Source organism: Podarcis filfolensis (genome assembly GCF_964270895.1).
Source record: "Podarcis filfolensis genome assembly, chromosome: 1".
NCBI classification, from domain to species: domain Eukaryota; kingdom Metazoa; phylum Chordata; class Lepidosauria; order Squamata; family Lacertidae; genus Podarcis; species Podarcis filfolensis.
In genome coordinates this window covers 60,085,290-60,106,094 of record NC_139604.1, presented here as the reverse complement: position 1 = coordinate 60,106,094, position 20,805 = coordinate 60,085,290, and the positions used below count along the sequence as shown (strand labels likewise).

Here is a 20,805-nt window from a genome sequence, read left to right as displayed (position 1 = left end):
ATTTCAAACCTGCAAACATCACAATACCCATCCTATTTGAATGATGACTTGCACTCCACTCTTAGAACAAGGCTGATGTGCACCGAAATGAGCAGATAGGATGAGAAAAGTGTGCAGGTGTATGAGAAATCTGTACATTCTGTGTAAATCCATTTAAATTCTATTATCTGGGATTTGCTAATAGTCATCATAGACAGACTGATCATCTGTGGTTTTCTTAAAGCCCCATGCTGAGAGACACATTTCTCAAATGAACATATCATCTTTAAAAAAGGTTCTAGATATCAAAGCTACAAAGCAAACTGGCATAAAAAGCTTGCTTTAAAAAACAACGAGGCAAATTATTTTATATAATATAATATAATATAATATAATATAATAATTATTTAATAAAATATAATAATTATTTAAAATGTAATCATTACGTTGGAACAATTATGATGTCAGATGACAAGACAGCTGCCTGGTCCCACCTACCTGTCAAAGTTAGCTTTGAGGTGGGGAGACCACTGATTAAAAGCTAGAAAAGATTCATTACTGTGTTATCCATGTGTATCCCAACTAATTATTAGCCATTGTTCATATTTCCATAAGTATTTCTCAAATGTAGCCAGCTTGGTAGTCATCAGCTCATTCAGTCTTCTTTTGCAGACTATGCACTAAGCTTAAGAAATTTATTTGTCAAGGCCATCTGGGAACTTCAAGGCTGAGCAGGGATTTGAAGACAGGTTCAACACTCACTTTCATAATTTTATTACCATGTTTTTATCTGTCCAAAGTCTAGACTACTCTGGCTTTCATAATTCCATGTTCATTTTTTCATCTGTCCAAAGTCCACAGGCATGGATCCTTTGAGTGGGATAGCTTTCGGGACATCCCCAGTGGCGGCAGCAGGATGGAGGCTCCCTCTGAGGTTGATCTAATGACTTATTATGTTTAGTATTAACTGAAATTCTGTTGCTGTTTTTTAGATGAATTTACATTCAGCTCTTCAATATAAAAACATTTCAAACAGTTTTGCCCAACAATTTAACGTGGAAGGTACTGATTCATTAAAGCTCAAAAGGAAGGTTTGGACAACAGCCTGGATTGGAAGGATTAATGACTGGGATTAATGTGTCATTAAACTTCAGATAACAGACTTGGATAGCATCCTGGATTGAAATAGAGTCAGAGGAAGGTGCGCTAGTAAAAAGGCAGTTGGAAAAATATATACTTACAAATAAAGCTGTATTCGACGGATGAAAGGATATATGATGTTTGACATGGTTGAGAATCGTGGAACCAGGGACGGAGAATGTTAAAGTGTCAAAATCGAGTTGTGGAAAATATGGAAACAATGAGGAGAGGCAGTAATGAGATGTGGAGATATGCTTCAGAGGTCCAGACCATGGGGAGCTCCGAAAAAATAATTATAATTTGGATTATAATTTGGTCTTTTTTATTTTAGTTATTTTAATTGGATTATGGTTGGATATATTAATTGGATTTTTTATTGGAAAATTAATAAAAATGATTTTAAAATAAATAATATTTCCCACATAAATTCCTGTCACGAATTATGAACAGGTTTTACTGCTTGAATGAGTGACGCAAGATCCAGGGTGAAGAGTCAGACGGTCAAATGCCAGGTAGTCCCTTTCCACACTGTACGTCTAACCAACCGATAAAACCACCTGTTTGTCTTATCTTGCCATGTGGTAAGGAACATTTAATGACACATTAGGGGTGACCAAGTGGTGACATGGTTATCTGTATTCACCCTAAGAGTGACCCTTCACATTAAAGCAGTGGCACAACAAGTACTGCCCAGTAACTTCTTCCCAGGCTGCTGCAGCAATACTTAGTGCCAAAAGTAATCATATGGACTATTCCCAACAAATTCCATCTCTTCCTCCCAGCTGGGATATAATTGGATAGGTAGGAGCTGCACACCACCCTTACATCATGTAGTTGTGGCTTCCAGACAGTAGCAAGGCAGTGGGTGATGAAGCCATGGGGAAGCAGCATACGAAGGGGGTGGCCCTGAGCTTTGTTTGTAGTCAGTGTGCAGTGTGTTGATATATCCTCCCCTCCACGCACACTATTGCATTTCACAATCCCAGCAGATTCCAACATCTTGTTTTATAACAGGTCCTTTTAACCTAAATTAGCAATCGACTGGGACTTCTATGTGGACCATCCTTTCCCCTAGACAATGGAAGAACTAGACCACACTACTACTGTGAAACAGCCTTTGCCAACTTGATGCCCTCCAGATGTTTTGCCTTACGCCTCCCATCAGCCCCACCTGATTTATGTAAATGTTCATAACATTTTGGTAAACTGGAAGCTGGAGCAATAATAACTCTTGTTAATATGGCATTCTATTCACATGACTATAGAGTGTCATGTGGTGAGCACAAAAAATCCAGATATTCAGAATGGATCAAGCTTCTTAGGACATCTTTACACACTGTACATGGGCACAAATCCCCAAACACATGTCATCAGTGTAATTTTTGAACGACATCCAAATGCATAACTTGTGACTTCTTACAAAATGCGTATGAGCAATTAGCATGAACTGAAAGGACGTGTGACATTTGTGTATGAAATACAAGTGTGCTGTTAATAAACAAGACTCTCTTGCATCTCTTTCGTACTTGGGAACTGGATCCAGAGTACAAAATGTAAAAATTAAGCAATGACCCTCGGCAGAGTAACTTGAAATTTGTGAGTTAGGAAAGAAAGATCTGGTATGTCTCTGTTTACACTTCCAGGAGTTACTCAGCATGGAAGAGCAGTCCTGCTGCTGCACATTATACAAAATTGCCCTAATTAAAGCCAAGGAACAATTATATCCAAGTGCCCCACTTGTCTGACAACGCAGTGATTAGTTCCCAGGGTTTAATATCAGGCAGCATCTCAGAAAGCTCTAAATTAAGATGACTTGCATTTATTGAGAAGAATTTGTACCAGTATTTTCCATACTTCAGCAAACACCACACACCCCAGGCCAAATGTTCAAGTCAATATGATTTCACTAAACTAAAAACAAAACTCAACCAACATTTTCCCATGGTCGTAAGTTTGAGGTCCACTTCACAAAAGTGCAGCCAAGCAGACATAAAAGCAGAGAGAAAAAACACAACCAACTTTGGAATAAACTTAGCAGTGTGTCGATGAAGCTGAGCAACTGATAGCATAGTTAGACTTTGTTTTCTAACCTAGGAGTCTTCCTTTGCCAAAACAGCACTCCCTGCTGGACCTTTCCCATTTGGGCAGAGATGTTGTAGTACGCCACAAAATAACATGGAGAAAACCCTGCTCCTTCTCCCCCTAACTTCTTCCAGAGTTTTTACCAGCCCTCCCCTTCCCAAACACACTCCCTTCCTTACGCACGGGAAATATTCTTTGGAGGCTCGTCGTCAAACGCTGAGGAGCAGGGCGGGGAAGGAGGGGGGGGAGAGAAATTAAAAACAACAACAATTCACTTACTTTTCCCTCAGAAACCAGCTGGACTCTCCCAGGTTCCTGGGTCCTCGTAATTCCTTTCCCACTGAGCGGCTCCCTTCCTCTTAGTCCAGCTTCCCTGCCATTCTGAAATTGGGGCTTCCTGCTCTGCTGTGCTCAGCACAGGGCTTCCCTGAGGTGACCGCCGACCTCTCGCCCAGGGGAAACGGTGCCCGGGGCTGAGATGGCGAAGAGGAAACGACCCTCTCCGTTCGTGACGGCTCCCTCTTCTTCTCGCTCCTCCTCGCCCTCCTTTCTCCCCGCGCAGACCTCGCAGTTCCACTGGGAGCAGGTGGAAGCGCTGCCTCAGCCCAGGCAGAGGAGGAGGGAGAGGTGGAGCCACCGGCCAAAAGCAACAGGTTACTATATAACCAGGAGGCTCCGAGTCGGGGCGCCTCAGAGTTGGGTATCTCTACTGACACCTGGTGCAACGTTGGAGAAACAGGACTGAGCCGCTGCCTGTGGAGACAGGCGGCAGAGGGGGCTTTATTTTTCTTTCTCTCCGAGACTTCGGCGAGAAAGGAGGTGATTTTGCTTCAGGTTTTCCTCCTTCGCCGTCTTCTCCCCGCCCCCTTTCAGTTTGGGGAAGGGCAATGAGCAACCTGGCGACGCTGTGGGGAAAACAAACCCACGTTTGTGAAAGGCACAAGCCGCCTCTCCCCGAGCTGGCGGCTGCCTGGCAGGCTCGCTCTGTCTGGCGAGATGTTTATCCAGCCAGAATAAGCCGGGCTCGGCCTGTCCTGGCAGCGCAAGGGTGGAAAATCTGTCGCGAGTTGGAGGGTGTGGCCACACGCATCTCTCCAACTCGGAGAAACAAAATGCAGAGGGAGAGAGTTTCACGGATTACCCAACTTTAGCAAGATGGATGGACTTGGGACTCGGAATATATCCCCCCCCCCCCGCAGCCACTGACTCAAATGCCAACGAGCACAGCACAGAGCTCAGCAGTTTTGCTGCATCGATAACGTGGAAGTGATAGGTTGTCTCTCTGGCTTGCAAGGGAGGGAGAGGGAAACCAGGAAAAAGGAGGTGCTGGGGTAGATAAAGTACATTTCCTTTCTTCAGTTTGAAACGGGTGGAAACACTTCCTTTGGCTTCCGGGGGTCTTGAAATGGACCCAGGGTTTGAAGCAATATACTGTGTGCCCAAACAGAAGTCTCAGCTCAAGCTAGCGCGTGCTTCCTCGGAAGTATGTCCCATCAAGTTCTAGGAAATAAACTTCAACGTGCATGAGCTTAAGAGCATTTTCCCTGCTCAGCAATTTGCCGGTGGAGTCCTGCACAATGCAACACTCACAACAATAGTTGTGTGGTGAGATTTTTGTCCCGACTTCTGAACAAGAAAATATGCTGCCTTTATGCAGAATTGGACTACTGGACCCCTTAGCCTAATTATCAGCTACTTCCGTTTTGGGCACCTCTGTGCACTTTTGTACATCATGATTTGGGCTACTCTCAAAGTGTATAGTGGCTAGACTAAAAACAAAAAAGGAAGTATGCAACAACAGCAGCAAGAATACTCATTGCAAAGTATTGGAAGACACAAGATTTACCCACCCTGGAAGAGTGGCAGATGAAGGTGATGGACTATATGGAATTGGCGGAAATGACTGGCAGAATCCGAGACCTGGGAGAAGAGTTGGTGGAAGAAGATTGGAAGGAATTTAAAGACTATCTTCAGAAACATTGTAAAATTAATGAATGTTAAAAATGATGTTGGATTGAAAATAAGAGGCACTAGCAACAAAGTTAGTGAGAATATGCAAAAATGAGTTGATAAGGGATGAAAATATAGAGCTATAATATGTTAAGATATAGAGTTAAGATAAACAAAAGAGGGTAAGGATTTGCTGATCTGATTATTGAAATGGGAATACAAAAAGGGGAGGTGTGAGGAAGTCAAGGAATAATAATAATAATAATAATAATAATAATAATAATAATTATTTATTATTTATACCCCGCCCATCTGGCTGGGCCTCCCCAGCCACTCTGGGTGGCTTCCATAGAAACCAAAAATACAGTAAACAAGCTAACGAGTTTAAAGTTATAAAAAATGGGTTTGTTTTTAATTCTTTTGTATCTATTTGCTTTTTTTTGTACTCTGTATGTGTATCTTTCTTTTCTCTCTTTTATGTAATTTTGTATGTTTCTTTTTCTTTTCTTTTTCTTTTTGGTATTTTGCAAATTTATGTTTTTGTAAAATTTTAATAAATATATTATAAAAAACAAAAACAAAAAAGGAAATCTATCTTTATTTTGGGCACTATAAAAATGTGGGACTCAAAGTACAAAGCTAGCACTGAACATAGTCGTTTGACAGAATTAGATAAAAATATGGCAATTAATAGCCAGCAGAAGCCAAGACAAAACTACCAATGAACAAGAAATCTAGAAAGCATAGAAATCATTCTGCTGTAGGCACATGCCATTTTGCCTTAGAAGCAGATTACAGGGTAATACACATTTCTTTACAATTAAACAAATTGTTACTAAAAAGTGTAACATAATGACTGCGTAGTATTCCAACTATGGTTAGCACACATGGCAAAAGTGCTAGGTTTTCCACATTTCATTGTGAATGTGATGTACATACAGCTTGTGAATGTAGAAGTGAAATCCAAGTAGGAAAGTGTGATGTGCTTATTTTCTGCAAGTAAAGACTTCGCAGTGCTAACACATAGCTTGTTAACAAGAAGCAAACACAAAGTCGTTCCTTAAGGACACTAATCGTGTTTTGTGTTAAAGCCAAAAAAAATGCTGACTTCTTGAGGAATGCACTTTATTTGTGCTTCATTTCCTTTTATTTTTGTTGGGCTTACAAGCAAAGAAACAGTCTGAAACAATGTAGCCTTATCTCTTCAAAATATCTGAGGGCATTAAATCCCAGGAGATGAATGTGCTATCAGAATTTTAGATCAAGCTGATGACAGCCACCTCAAGTTGTGTACAGAACAAGTGCTTTTTATTTGAGGCATAACCACCACCCAAATAATGATCTCAACTTCTGGGGGGAAATGTGCTCATTTCATTTTTATTGTATTTTTCATTAAAACTTGCTCATCCTGTTTCCAGAAGGGTTTGGCCTTTTAATTATACACTCCCAAGAGCCCAGCATGTTTAGCAATTGTTGTTTGTGACTTTACCATGACAATTTATGCTCATGCTCACAAAAATGGTCTCATGAACACTAACAAATACCTCCAGCAGGTCAGGAGTGGCAGAGAAAAAGATTCAGGCAGTGAACTAGTTACCTCTCCAGCTTAGTTAAAATTATTATGGGCAATCTCACATCAACATATAGGGGCTTCCTCTATGTGTGTTCATGACATGTGGCTGTGTAGACACATGGGAGAAACAGATAATATAAAGGCAGTCTAAACCCACTGAAATATATATGATTAACATTAAACCGGAATCCTAACTATGGGTGTAGACCCATTGACTTCAAAACAATGGGTTGTATCCAACTGTCTTCCCTCAGATCTGCTTCAGAGGACGGGGGGATCCTTTGGAACAGCACGGGAGGTGACATGCGAGCAGGCTGCAAGAAAACATATGAACAGAAGAGCCTGCTGGATCAGGCCAATGAGCCACCAAGTCCAGCCTCATGGTCTCACATTGGCTAACCAGATGCCTGTGAGAAGCCTGCAAAAACTCCTGTGGTTTTCATAAACATTACTGGCTCCAACAGTGGAGGCAGAGCACAGCCATCATGGCTAGTGGCCATCAATACCCATCTCCTCCATGAATTTGTCTAATCCTCTTTTAAAGTCAGCTAAATTGGTATCCATCACTTCGTCCTGTGAGAGCTTCATGGTTTAACTAGGTCCTGAATTTTCCAACATTCAGCTTAATTGGATGTCCACAAGTCTTAGTATTATGTGAAGGAGAAAAACTTTTCCCTATCCACTTTATCCATGCCATTGATAATTTTATAAACTTCTATTATGTCACCGCTTACTCTCCTTTTCACCAAACTAAAAAGTCACAGATGCTGCAACCTTTCCTCAGAGGGAAGAAATCATAAGAAGGAGGAATTCACAAAAATGGCCCACCTCTTCTACTCATAGAAGCCTCCACTGGATCAAAAAGCCTTCTATCAGTGCCACAGAGGGACACAAATGGATACAACCCAATGTGCGTAGGGTTTTTTTTATTCCATTTAGAATATGGTGACCAGTGAGCTATTGCCAATGTTATTTCACCACTGAGAAGGAAAATGCAAAACTGAAACATTATTTTGTGTCCTGGGTGGTCATGGGATCTTGTAATATTGCAATCCTATGACATTCATGTGAAATACCAATTTAACTTAATAGTAAATATTTTCAAGTAAACATGCTATGCTGTAGGATAAGGTTGTGAATAACTGGTGCTAAGGATCTCCCTTTTGCATGAGATAGTATATACAACTAACTAACTAACACAGTGGGTGGCACTGTGGTCTAAACCACTGAGCCTTGGGCTTGCTGATCAAAAGGTCAGCGGTTTGAATCCCCGCGACGGGGTGAGCTCCCGTTGCTCGGTCCCAGCTCCTGCCAACCTAGCAGTTTGAAAGCACGCCAAAAAAAGTGCAAGTAGATTAATAGGTACCGCTCTGGAGGGAAGGTAAAGGGAGTTTCCGTGCGCTGCTCTGATTCCAGTGTTCCGTTGCTGGCCACATGACCCGGAAAAAATGTCTGCAGAGCGGACAAAGGCCAGCTCCCTCAGCCTGTAAAGCAAGGTGACTGGACTTAACTGTCAGGGGTCCCTTTACCTTTAGTATGTACAAAGTAGGTGTGAAGGGGATCACCAAAGATATGCAAATAAATGTGCATCACTATGCATCAGTTTATTAACCACAAACTATGAGTGGTGACTCAAGGGTGGGGGAGCACCATGTCAGCTTTGACTTCCCACACATTCCCACCCACCCAATTCTCAGTAAATAGAGAGTTGGAAGGAGTCAACCATCACTACCATTTACAGGCTTTTGGCTGAGAAACTGAATTCATTCTGATAAACTAGATAATCCTGTTCTGCTGCGTTGGAATATAAAAGGTAATTCAAAAGAACTCTTTGTATGTGGTGCTGTATGCAAGATGTGCTCAATAATAATGCTTACAAAATCCTGACATCAACATGTTATCTCAAATCTCACTACTTTCTGGACAGACAGCCCTGTCAAAGCGCCAGTTCTCTTATGCAGCAATCTGCAAACATATCTGAAAGAACTCCAGGGACTGGAAGGTTTTTGTAAACTGCTCTAAGGTCCTAGGTTTTTATTTGTTTTTAACCATCAAACAGTATATGGATTTTATTTAATAAAGAAATAAAATCAAAGCTTCAGGAGTGAACCTGAAACATGATATATGACGCTATTTTAGATTCAGCATATCTGCCCACCAGAGTTACCCTCTTCTCTTCAAGGTTTTTACACTTTGTATTGTTACCGGAAAAATCCGAGGGCTCCCTTGGACAAAAACAAAGACACCAACCAGGATAACTTGGAGCAAAACAGCAGCCTGTAGGCTTGGCCTTTATTGAACTGTTGCAACAGGGTATTCCCCTCACTTGCAGGAGAGAGGAAAGACACAGAAAAATGGTGTGCAAGACCTTATAAAAACTTTTGAAATTCCCATCCTCTAGGTCAAGCCCACCCCCAGAAACATCATGCATACATTACAGAAAGGAGGGGTTGAGGGAGGAGTTGTGGTGGTAACCTGAGTGTCCTGTCACCTGGCTGATTCCCTTCTCCCCCTCCCCACGAGTCATTTTCAGAAGACAAAAGGTAGTCGCAGTTTCCTGCCCCCTGAGGGAAGATCTGATCATTGTCCTTTGTTCCAGTCCATGCTGAATCCACTCCCATATGCAAGTTCTTTGTGATCTTGATTGTCTTCTGTCTAGGACCATCAGGGTTGGCATAGCAACTGGGCAGGGCTCCTGTGGATGTGCTGGGCTGGCCTGTATCAAACCTTCCCCATTTTGTAGTCTTCATGGAGTAAAATAAAAGTGGAACAGTGCAAATCCGATGTATGGTTGATTTTTCTATGAATTTATAACAGAAGCGTGGCGTATGTAGTGTGTGAGTGTGAGTGTGTGTGAAGTTTGTACAAACTGAATGATTGGGGTGGGGGGTTCCTGCTACAGTATTATTATTATTATTATTATTATTATTATTATGAATTGTATACCACCCAGGGTGGTTCACAACAGAAAAATACAAAATGAGAATACAAAACTGGTTCACATCATACTTCACACTGTGTGTAAGGAGTGTTTCTACACTTCCCACTGTGAGGAACTTAACTGAACCACAATAGGCATACCCATCAGCTCAATTAGTATCTGTTCAATGTGAATGACTTGAAGTCTGTTTATTCTTAGTGATAGAAAAATAGAAATATATACTGTCCATAAATACAAATTTTAAAATATGATAATCTTTAAAACACTTCTTAAGGCTTTCTTGTAGAAAAAAAACAGTTCAACACAGAATATAAACCTAGGTGAAGGAAAACCCACATTGGACATTATACATAAAAGTGCTATACTAAAGAAAAATATATTGGCTTAGATTGTAAATGAGGTTCTGATGGCAAGTTCCCACATGCCGAGTTCTGCTAACAGAATGTTCCTGCTTCAGTCTCCCCTCCTCAACTGCAGCCCCTTGAATGTCTACTCAGGAGGGTCAAGGGACATTTCAGTGTATCAAGAGAGGCAGTGTAGGGGGAAGGGAAAATTGGTTAAAAAAAATAAAATAAAATGCTGTCTTCCACATATAGAAGGAACCCTTCCATTTGCAGAGGGGACTAATTAGAACCCAAGGCATAAAATACTGTAGTTCCCAGAAGATCAACATGGAATTCACCTTTCCAAAGTTCATATGAATTGAATTTGTCTTGAAGTCACTGGATTTGGTCTTAAATTTTTTTTTCTCATATCACACATATTTTAGATACCTGAAAGCAAAAATAAGACCACAGCAATGTCACGTGGATAATACTTATCAAAATCATCCAAATTCAAGAGTAAAATTAAGTAGCCTACAGTATACATAGCAAGGCATGACCTGTACTCAACTAAATCTGTTTTGCAGAATACATTAGGCAATATCCAACAGTGTTTGTCCACCAGTGGAACAGGCACCATTTGTGAAATAAGTATGTCTCCTCCTGCACAAACCCAAACCTGCCCTGAAAGGTTACGGTGACCCCCCAGAGCAGCTGAGGAGGGATGAGGGCTGCATGGGAAAGGAGAAGGGGGGATCTGTTCATGCAACACTGGATATTGCTCTTTCATTAATAAAATATATCTTTAAAATATTTTGAAAACTATTCTTAGAAACCCATAATTCTGACTTTAACTGGGAATTAGGCTTATGATAATGTACAGCTAAGATACCAGTTTCCAAGTAACTTTTAAAAGATTGCTACATTCTTTTGAAATTTTCACTATAAATGCTTATGCATGGTCTGATACAGTACAATAACATGTGATTTAGTTTCACTGATTCCACTGTTAAGACCACTGAAATGAGTAATCACCTCAAAGAGCTGCAAAAATTAATCACAAGGGTCTGGCTAATATTTATTTTGAGAGATGATTCAAGCTTTATGAAGCACTTTATTGCTACCTATTTACCGTGTATCTTCCAAGGAACGAGAGGTCAATGCCTCTAATCATATGGTATACACACACTGTGGGTAATCCCTGGGATCTGTCCACAACATGAATTTCTACATTTGTAGAAGCATGTTTTCCTTGAAACAATGTGGTGCTCACCAAAGTCAGGCAAAGGACAAACAGCAAGCTTGTCTGCCACCAAAAATGTGGATCAGCCTTGATTTGAGTATCAACATTTAACTCCAGACTTCAATGCAAACAGAGACCACCACTAAATAAGCTATGCTAAGAATAACCCTGCATAATGGGTTACATGTTAGTTCACGATGGCCTCATGGAACTTTGCAGTGTAGTAAGAACAGTTATGATAGTGTTTATACTCGAGAACATCAAGCCCATGTACTTTTACAAGGATCAATTAAAAATCTGTACTGCTTTTTTAAAAAGGAAATACAGAATATAGGTTTACCACAGATAGCAGCATGAGTTAACTGACAAATGCAGCAATGGCTATGACTTGCAGGATTGCTTCAAGTCCACATGTGACAAGCAGTACAACATTAATGATGACATCTGCTCGCAGGACATATGTTTGCCACACCAGAAAGTAGATGGATAGGATTATGCTGCCAGCAGTGATCACAAGACTGATACCCAATGGATATTCTTCTTCTGTTAGATTCCCTTTGGTACCTAGTGAAGTTAAAAAAAAATACACAAGCACTATTGACAAATGATGAATGTGATAGCTCTCAAAAATCCAAATTCAAAGCGACTATAATGGCCTTTTACTAGCTGCACCCACCTAGTATGATAGCTATGATCATTCTTCGGCCAGGAGAGCCTTCAGAGGCTAACACAGCGTATACTGGAGTTTGTAACAGAAATACCAGTGCTATTCCCTTTTACAGTGCTTTTGTGCTGATATAGCCATGACGTAGCTGAGAAGCAGAGCCTTCCTTTTCATTGTATCTTCCCCTTTTCAACCACCGTGATCCACAGAACCCAGCAATACTCTCATTTTACCCTGGGCACCTAGTGCAGTGGGGCTGTTGCTGCATCCCCCCTCCTATTAGCAGCATTCCATCTACTTACCAAGAAGGGAAGGGCAGGGCAGGGCAGGGCAGGGACATGGGCAGGGCTGTGTGGGCACACTGGTGAAAGCCAATTTGGTGCTTCTGCCACTAAACTGATACAGACCCAATCTCTCTGCCCTGTCTTAGTAAGTAGCAGTGGTGCCACTGCTAGGACAGTGAGGGCACAGCACAACCAGCGGCGGAGCATATGCCTGCGCTGCCCAGGGCAGGCGCACTCCCAAGGGGGGCGTGGCGCGGAGGATGCCCTCCCAGGCGTGGGATAGCCGCTCGGTTGCCCAGAGCGGCACGCAAGCCCTGCAGCTGGGGGTGGAGCGAGCTGCCCATGGGGGCAGAGCAAGTAGCTCGGGGGGGGGGGTGGAGCGAGCAGCCCGTGGCGAACATTTAGTGTGCTGCCCACCCACGACTCCCAAACCTCCCCCAAGCTGTCAAAATGAAGGGGGAAGGGGGGAATGCCGCTGGCAAAGCGGTGCAGCTCCCCCCCATCCCGACAGCTCAGGGTAAGCTTGGGAGTTGCAGGCAGGCTGAATGTCACCCCCCCAGTGAGGGCACCTGGGGTGATCTGCCCCCACCGCCCTCCTTCCTATGCCCCTGAGCACAGCCTCTGCTCCTGATTTTTATGGTTTAGTAAAATTGCCCTTTTTTAGGATGCAAGTGATAGACTCTTACTTTAGAACATACATCCAGGCAAACATGCATTTGACTGGAGTGTGACCTTGACAAATATATCTCTTATTTAACTAGCATTTAGCAAAGTCTCATTTGCACTTTTACCCATGTAGGTCAGTCAGCCATTTTAATGTTTAACATTAAAAGTATTTAAATGTGTTGTAAAATAATTGGTTAGCTGTCATGAATCAGCATGTTTCGACATGTATCCTTACCAAAGGATTAATATTTAACAATGATTCTAATGTGCATGCTGCTATCCAACTTACCAAAGTATAGCCTGATTGCTTCAAGAACTGCCATAATGAACAGCAATATGAGATCAAGAGCTAAGAAATCATCTGGATATGTGAAAACCTGACCTGCCAACGAGCAAAGTATAAATGATGAAAAAAGACAAGTAACAAGAGGTCCACAATACAGCTATTTTAGCTGTGTATTTGAATTAACTTACTTTTATAAATAATAATCATCAGGGTCGCTAAAAAATAAAATATATAATAAACTACATTTAAATAGAAAAGAATCTGTAAGGAAACAGATGACAGCTGGCAGTTTCTGTCAAGGAAATTGGTTTTAAAACAATCAAATCATGTCCCGTCCCCCGTCCCCCACTTCAGACAGCAACACTCCAAGGTATTAGATAGAGAGGGGTTTCTCAGCTCTGCTAGTTGAGAACCTGCATACAAAGCATGTGGACTGCTATAGAGCTATGGGCTCTCTCAAGGTATGGTAATGTATGCCTTAGATGAAACATTTATTGTGAAAACTGTTGATACAGAAGGTCTTGTTAAAGTTAAAAAAAGTTCTTGAAAGGGTATCTGTATAAAACTATTTGTTCAAGCCACGGGATTTGTTTTACAGGGATTTTATGAAGGCTGAGAATAAGATCAAAGGCAATTTAACTTTCACAGTCCATTAAGAGGAAGACTATTCCTGCAGTGGCTTTATGAAAATCTTGTATGATTTGGAGTATGAATTTTCAAGTGACAGAAGCCTTTGCTGGGTTATTTGCACTTTCAAAATAACGTACACTGGTATTTCAGTCCTCAAAAGTCTTAGAAAATAAAATTACTGGCCATGGACTGGGAATACCCAGGACTTTTCAATCCTGGCTTAGTCAAATTCCTATTCTAATTCCATCCTACATCTTAAGATTCCAACACACTAAATATTATAAGCACCATTCTAGTTATAAGAAGAACCACCTACTTGAATTTTACTGACTAGTATTCAGCTAAGGTTTAATCAGAGTGGACTCACTGAAATGAACATGACTAAAAGTTAGGTTTGTTAATTTCAGTGGATCTATACCCAGAAAAACTGAGTTTAAATACCACCCATTAAACTTGCAATGTCTACTGATCGAGATCAGAAAAACTTGAGATAGCAGTGCTCATGACAGCTGGCTCACCAGATCTGTAACCCTGAAGCACATTAGGACTGGATTTGGAAGCTCCCTACTGAATCACTAAGCTCACCAGGTGGCCTTCAACACAATAGTTCTGCCACATCCTAACCTTCCTCAAGGAGTTGGTGTGAGGAAAAATGAATTGCTTTGCATTTTATAGACTGAAATGTGCCACAGAACTTAATAGCAATCTAGGTCAGCATAAACTAAGGTTTCTGCAATACCTCCTATGAAGAAATGATAATGGTTTAATGATTTTTCTGCTTCTTCTAGCAATTGTAAATCCATAGAATTCAAATTGTAATACAATGAAATACAATATAAGAAATATAATAAGCAATAAAAATGCAATTAAAAATCAACAGGCATATTCAATCTGATGGATGCACCATCTCCAACTGCAAAATCCACCGACATGCCATGGAGCACCTGAATGAAGCTTGTAGTGGTTCACAAACTGATTTAGGAACTCCTGACGTAAGAGTTTGTGTTGTACCTTCCAAAGATTTCTGTGGTATTTTGCTTAACCCAAACTGTGAGCTGAGCCGCATTCTAGCAAAGGGGACTGATAATGGAGAGTAAATGATTCACATGTGGAGGGTTTTGCCATTCCATTCATGGCAATGAGAACCACGTGTGCACTTTGGGTTCCATTTCTCCATCCAAATGTATAAACCATGCTGAGCCCAGGTTCAGGGGCAATCTATAAGCAAGGTTTTAAGTGGGAAATGCAACTCACGCTATCATGCTAAGAAAATCTCAGCTAATTGCACACTAAGAAGTAGGGAATAACCCAGTATAAGGTGGAATAAGTTGATAACATCATGGTTATCTTATAAATTCCCTTTTTAAAAAATTCAATCTTTATTGGTTTAAAATCAACACATACACACAAAGAAAGCTTAGAAAAAGAAAAAGAAAACAGAACAAAAGAAAGACAATACATCTCTTACAAACAAAAAGAAATAGAACAATACATCGTGAATGCACAAAAATATTCTAGCTTTCAACTTCCGACTTCCTTGATATGGGTTCTTTGTTTCCTTAATTATTTGCCTCAATAAGCTTAAACTTTATTAAAACTTGTTTGTTCTTTATACCTTATTCAATTCTGACAGTTATTCAAAGCATTCTAAAGTTTTTATATGGGGACACTGTTCTTTTAAATATTGTCTGAAATCTCCCATTCTCTTTCAAACTTTTGAGTTGATCGATCTCTGATCTTTTCCATCATATATGCTAGTTCCATATATTCAAACAGTTTTACTTGCCACTCCTCTTTTAATGGAATGTTATCTCCTTTCCACCCCTTGGCAATCAGCATCCTCGCTGCTGTTGTTACATGCAAAAAGATCCTTCCTTTCTCTCTTGGGATGTCTGATGCCATTATGCCTAAGAGAAAGGCTTCCGGTTTTTTATTAAACGTTATTTTGAACAGTTTTTTTTTTTTTAAATCGTTATATATAAGTTCCCAAAAGCTCTTTATTTTTTTGCAACCTCACCCTATGTGGTACATCGTTCCCTCTAACACTCTACACCTCCAGCATAAAACTGAGTTGGTTCTGTACATTTCTGACAGTTTGCTAGGGGTATGACCTGTATAGCATCTTCATAAAGTTTTCTTTTATAGTGAAGCAAGCTGTGAATTTCAAATCCCTACTCCATAAATTTTCCCATTCCACCATTTGTATATTGTAACCGAAATCCTTCGCCCACTTAACCATGACTGATTTTACCTCTTCTTCCTTTACTTATCTTATAAATTCCTAAAGGACATCTGAAGTGCACAAACACAAACAATTGTTGATTTCTGTCAGTTTTCTTCAGTTCTATAAATCCAACAGCAGCACAGAAGGAGTCAACCTTTCAAAACAGAGCAATGCTTAAATAGCTGAAGTGTGCTTTCTCTACATTGTTTTGACGGTCCCTTTCTATTTTTACAGAAAAAAGCAAATACACCAGTCTTGCTGGAACACATGAATTCCTGAAAGCGCTGTACTTGCTCTTGGAAACAATGCCTGTAGGCATCCTGCACACTCATACACAGTCAAATATTTATATGAAAGAATGAATCTGAAGGAGCCAGGCCCATTTAGTTAAGTCCCACCGGCCTGAATGAGACTTATTTCTGAGACTTCCGGAGTCGGCGCCATCGGTAATGGCGGATTCCCTCTGACTCTGAGGGACCCAGCTCTGCGGGAATCGGGTCTTGCCGCTACGGCGAAGCGGGGACCCTTTAAAAAATCACAGGCGGGTGAAGCCTGTGACCGTGGGACTCAGCGGGCACCTTCAGCGCCCCCCCAATTCGCAAGGGAACCCGACTACGGGCTCCGGAGCGAGCGGGGAGAGTGGCGCGGTGCTGAGAGTTAACTGCTTCTTCCGTGGAGCGAAGCCGCACAGCCGTTACCGGAGAGCGCTGACTTTTTTCCTGTGACAATTCGGCTATCAAAACAACTACCCGTGAGTAGGCTAAATCTGAAAATAAGGGAACAAAGGCTTAATTTGGCACCGAAGCGGGAAGGTATAAACAGGAAGTCCGCCTTCCGTTTCTTGTAAACATATCAAAGCAAAGAAGCTGTAAGCTAAGACCTGGGAAGTCGATTGAAAAGGACTATAATTCTAACATCAAAACAAGAGATCCCCTCCCTTGGTTGCAGGAGAGGAGGGGGAAAGGGTGAACTATATTTTCCTGCAAAAAGAGAGGAAAGGAAACAGAAGTCCACCGCTTAAAACCTGGGAACGGGCTGCCAATGGACAATAAGATTGCCGTATTGTGAAACGCGCTGCTTATGAACAGTGTACTTTTGATAGCTAACTCTGCAAGAGAAATACATGGTCTCCGACTGGTCTTTCTTGATTTTAAAGTAACTGGAAACTAACTGAAATTGAAACTGTTGCCTATCTTTGTAAAAGGGGGGGCTAAAAAGAGTTATTATTTAATGTAACAAGTATTGACTGTTACTGTGTCCCCCTAGAGGAAGTTTGAAATTGTTACAACAACAGGGCCAGGGGAATTTTCCACTTCAAAACAAATTCTGGCCGTGGGATCGACCTTGGACTTTAATCAGAGTGTCATGGCAGATGGAAAAGAAAAAATAGACTTGCTTCAGGAAAAAACAACGAGGTCTGGTAAATCGTGGCAGCAGCGAAGAGCATCAGCATCTGGCCCTTCTGCACCATCAGGGGCAGCATCTGTTCAATTTAAATCAAAAGGATTTGTTTTGTTTGTCAATTTGTTTGCTACTGAATACCTGCATTGCATTATATTCTGCAACATGCTTGACAGTCCATAGTCCTCATTGAGGAACCCCAATAACACATTTGAAAATCACAGATAGAAAGAAGCAAAATTATTTCATCATCTGAATGAATGAGAAAGGATACAACAGATGTTGCTCTTCCTGTACATAAGACAAAAATAATAATTAGCAGAGTCTATAATTTTTGGACCAAAGATTAAAAACCTAAGAATGGCTGAATACATGTTGTACAGTAGAAATGATTTTTTTTCAGAGTCACTGGGAAAACAATTTAAGCTATGACAGTAGCCAGTTAGAACATGAACAGCTCACTTCAAAGCTGTAACACACAATGCTGAAAGATCTATTTCATACCACCCCTACTCCCTGCAAGAATAATGCTGCAATTTACAAACCACTTAAGTCATCTTGGGCATATTTTTCAGTTTAGGGCTACAGTCTTAAACACACTACTGAAGTAAGCCATAAAGAACACAATGGAACTTATTTCTGCACAAACATGCACAGAGGTTATAGAACCAAAGCCTAAAACTGATCAGAAGGTTACATTTTAAAGCAAGAAGTAACAAAGCTAGGAAGGACATAAAGAATTCAGTCATTCATCACTGTCATTCATTATTAGGCTTACATAAAATGCTTGATGTATAACCTAGTTACACAAAGCAGTTCTCTATCCCCCTCTAGTGAATTAAGCATGCTATGGTTTCTAAGTCGGTGAATTATTTCAACAGGGGCCTAAGTCCTTCTTTAAATCAGGTTGAAACAAAATAAACCTTTAGATGTAGTTGAAGTTACACTTTATAGTGCAAACAATTCATAAGATGTGGGCATGACTGTAAGATGGAGGTGTAGCCTGAAATTATATTTAATGTAAGATAGCCTCTGGTACACTATGTTTAAGCAACTGATTGGTATGGATACCCTCTCCATCTAATCCAACATCTACAGTCTGATGAATGCCACTTTAAAAAATAATACATATATCTGTGAACTGTCCCACATGAGAGTTTATATTATTCATTACATTACTAATGCCATCTGTACCCCTCCAACCCATAACTATTACACACACACACACACACACACACAGCCCATGTATTTAAAGTACATGGTCACAGAAACACTCCCAGTAAGAATCACAATGCCTGTGTTATTGGCCGAATTATTTTTGTGAACCCCCAAGCACCTAATATAGTGAAGCAGCCATATTAAACTGCAAAAATGAAGGGCTAAGAGTAATAAGGGTTGTAACCAACTGAGTAATGTAAGAGAAACTTCCACACATGCAGCAGAGCACCCCCTCCATCCACACCATTCCCAGATTTGCTCAGGGTTCCCTCCCACCGGCCCTCCAGAGCAAATATGGGGGAGTGTTCAGTTGTAGGAGAGGGAGAAGTTCTGTTGTACAAATCAAAGTTGTTCTGCTCATGCAATGGCTTTGCTGGATTCAACCCACAGCCATTAATGTGTGATCACTCTTGACTGCTCTGAAGTGACAAATGTGGCATCCCATCCATCAAGTAGAGGGACATTTCCCACAAATACAACTCATTTTGGGGGGGGGGTACATATTCATCCCACTTTTTCTCCCCTGTGCTCCCCGAGGGTACATATCCTCTAGCCCACCCTTTTGTCCTTACAATATCCTGAGAATTAGGTTATTATGACAGGCAGCAGTGGGCTCAAATTCACCCATATTTAGACCAAGGTCCCAGGTATGTCCAGTAATCTATACATCAGCCTTCCCCAACTCCAAGCAGCTCCAACCAACATGGCCAACAGCTAAGGATGGTGAGTGCTTAAATAGTGCAGGGGTGGGGAACCTGGAGCACCATAGGTTCCCCACCCCCACACTACTATACAATTTTGCTCTCCAATAATTCTGTGTACTTTGAAAGTCAAAACTGCTTAGAATAATTGGATGATTAAGCATTGGTTGCTGTAGGCAACAGTCTACTTCATCACTTATAAAAGCTCACAGTAAGTCATTCAAAAAGCTGCAGGCCTGATCACAATTACTAGGGAGAAAAGAATCCATTTAATGTAATGAGATTTTGGCTCTGTTGTTACTTGAGGTGGCAAACCTGTGTCTAAGCTAGGGGTGCGGAACCTTTTTCAGCTTGAGGGCTGCATTCTCTCATAGAGAACCATCCAGGGGCAGGGCACCAGTGATGGGCAGGGCAGGAGGCGAAAACGGGCGGAGCAACAGCTAGGACTCTCACTTTTGTACAGGCTGCATTCCAGACACACAAAAGCCAGGGGTGTGCATGTGTACACACAAACACACACACCTTTCGATCCAGGCAGCCACAGTTCAAGGCCACATTCCAGGGAGGCAAAAAAACCCCCCAAAACACCAGAGGAGAGAGCAGAGCAGTGCCTCTGTAAGAGGTGTGGGCTGGGGAGGGTGCCCAAGGCTAGCTGCAGGACAGGAGGGCTGCATTTGACCCCAAGGCTCACTACTCCTGGACTATACGGATTTAATTCTGGCTGTAGGAGGAGGCTTTTGCAATTAAATTAATTACTTCTCGATACCGAAAATCCCCTCCATGTAGAAAATAAATGTCAGGGGGAAAGGCTAAGCTGAAACACAACCTTTCACCCTGATATCTAGTTTCCTATGTAAAATAATTTTATGTTGGAGGGTGCCCATGGAGAAGCATTCAATCAGGCTGACACTCCGCCCCCGTCAGAGGCGATAGCGCTCTGCTTAAGAGACTTGCCGCCTCAATGAGAACTAGACACCTAAGCCCTAATCACAAGCACTTACAAAACGCAGAAAAAATCCTGCGTGGACGTACTTAAGAACGGACTGCGGGGTTGCAATCTGAGTCTCGTTTATTAAGGAATAAAACGCCACTCCGAGCAAGAACGCGCATTTTTGCTTCTCTGTTGCCATGGAAACCTAATACCAGGCAAGGCCAACGCAGCCCAGTGAGCAACCGGCGGCCTCGTCACCAGGCTCTGGAGCCGCGCGCATGATTAGGGGAACCGGGCCTGCTTCCCCTCACTCGCCCTGGCGTTAACAGCGGCGCCTTAGCGGCACTGAGCTCACCTCGCCTGACGGCCGCCATTTTTTCGCTCCCCACCGCCACCCGCTCGCTCTCTGCCCCGCCTCAGTTCCTCCAATATCCCAATAGTCCTTGCGCAGCCTCACTCGGGGCCTCGTGAACCTCCGCATACTGCCGTTCGTTGCTTTTCGCGCGGGCGGGATTGCACAACAGATTTCGGAGCTCAGGCGTTCGGGCTGAATCGGACAGCTCCGGTCG

The 20,805-nt window shown here is 41.8% G+C and overlaps 2 protein-coding genes across 5 annotated transcripts in view; both read right to left on the bottom strand.

Moving 5' to 3' along the window:
* EPS8L2 (EPS8 signaling adaptor L2) overlaps window positions 1-4,240 on the bottom strand; it is an 85,350-nt gene extending 81,110 nt beyond the window's left edge. The window contains exon 1 of the mRNA XM_083607870.1: window positions 3,481-4,240. The gene's annotated coding sequence lies outside the window, so the exon portion shown is untranslated. The remainder of the gene's footprint in view (window positions 1-3,480) is intronic.
* Window positions 4,241-8,309: 4,069 nt separating this feature from the next.
* Window positions 8,310-20,699, bottom strand: TMEM80 (transmembrane protein 80). 4 transcript variants are annotated; one of them, XR_014546640.1, is made up of 7 exons: window positions 20,592-20,695; window positions 17,661-17,677; window positions 13,320-13,413; window positions 13,135-13,227; window positions 11,572-11,795; window positions 9,625-10,438; window positions 8,310-8,915 (listed from the first exon to the last, which is right to left on the bottom strand). XR_014546640.1 is itself a non-coding variant. In XM_083607591.1 (5 exons), the coding sequence occupies exons 1-5, from the start codon at window positions 20,608-20,610 to the stop codon at window positions 11,590-11,592; spliced, it is 429 nt and encodes a 142-aa protein (XP_083463717.1). In that variant the 5' UTR covers window positions 20,611-20,695; the 3' UTR covers window positions 11,055-11,589. The 4 variants fall into 4 exon arrangements, 2 of the variants coding, with proteins under 2 accessions (XP_083463717.1, XP_083463718.1); XR_014546639.1 differs by lacking the exons at window positions 13,320-13,413; window positions 17,661-17,677 and having other exon boundaries at window positions 20,592-20,699; XM_083607591.1 differs by lacking the exons at window positions 8,310-8,915; window positions 9,625-10,438 and having other exon boundaries at window positions 11,055-11,795.
* Between the last annotated feature and the right edge of the window lie 106 nt (window positions 20,700-20,805).

Excerpts from the sequence above, each read along its gene's own strand:
- TMEM80 (XM_083607591.1), bottom strand. Across the intron at positions 13,228-13,319 it reads GATGATTATTATTTATAAAA|GTCAGGTTTTCACATATCCA; the intron begins GTAAGTTAATTC and ends GCTCGTTGGCAG. Across the intron at positions 11,796-13,134 it reads AGCAATCAGGCTATACTTTG|GTACCAAAGGGAATCTAACA; the intron begins GTAAGTTGGATA and ends TAACTTCACTAG.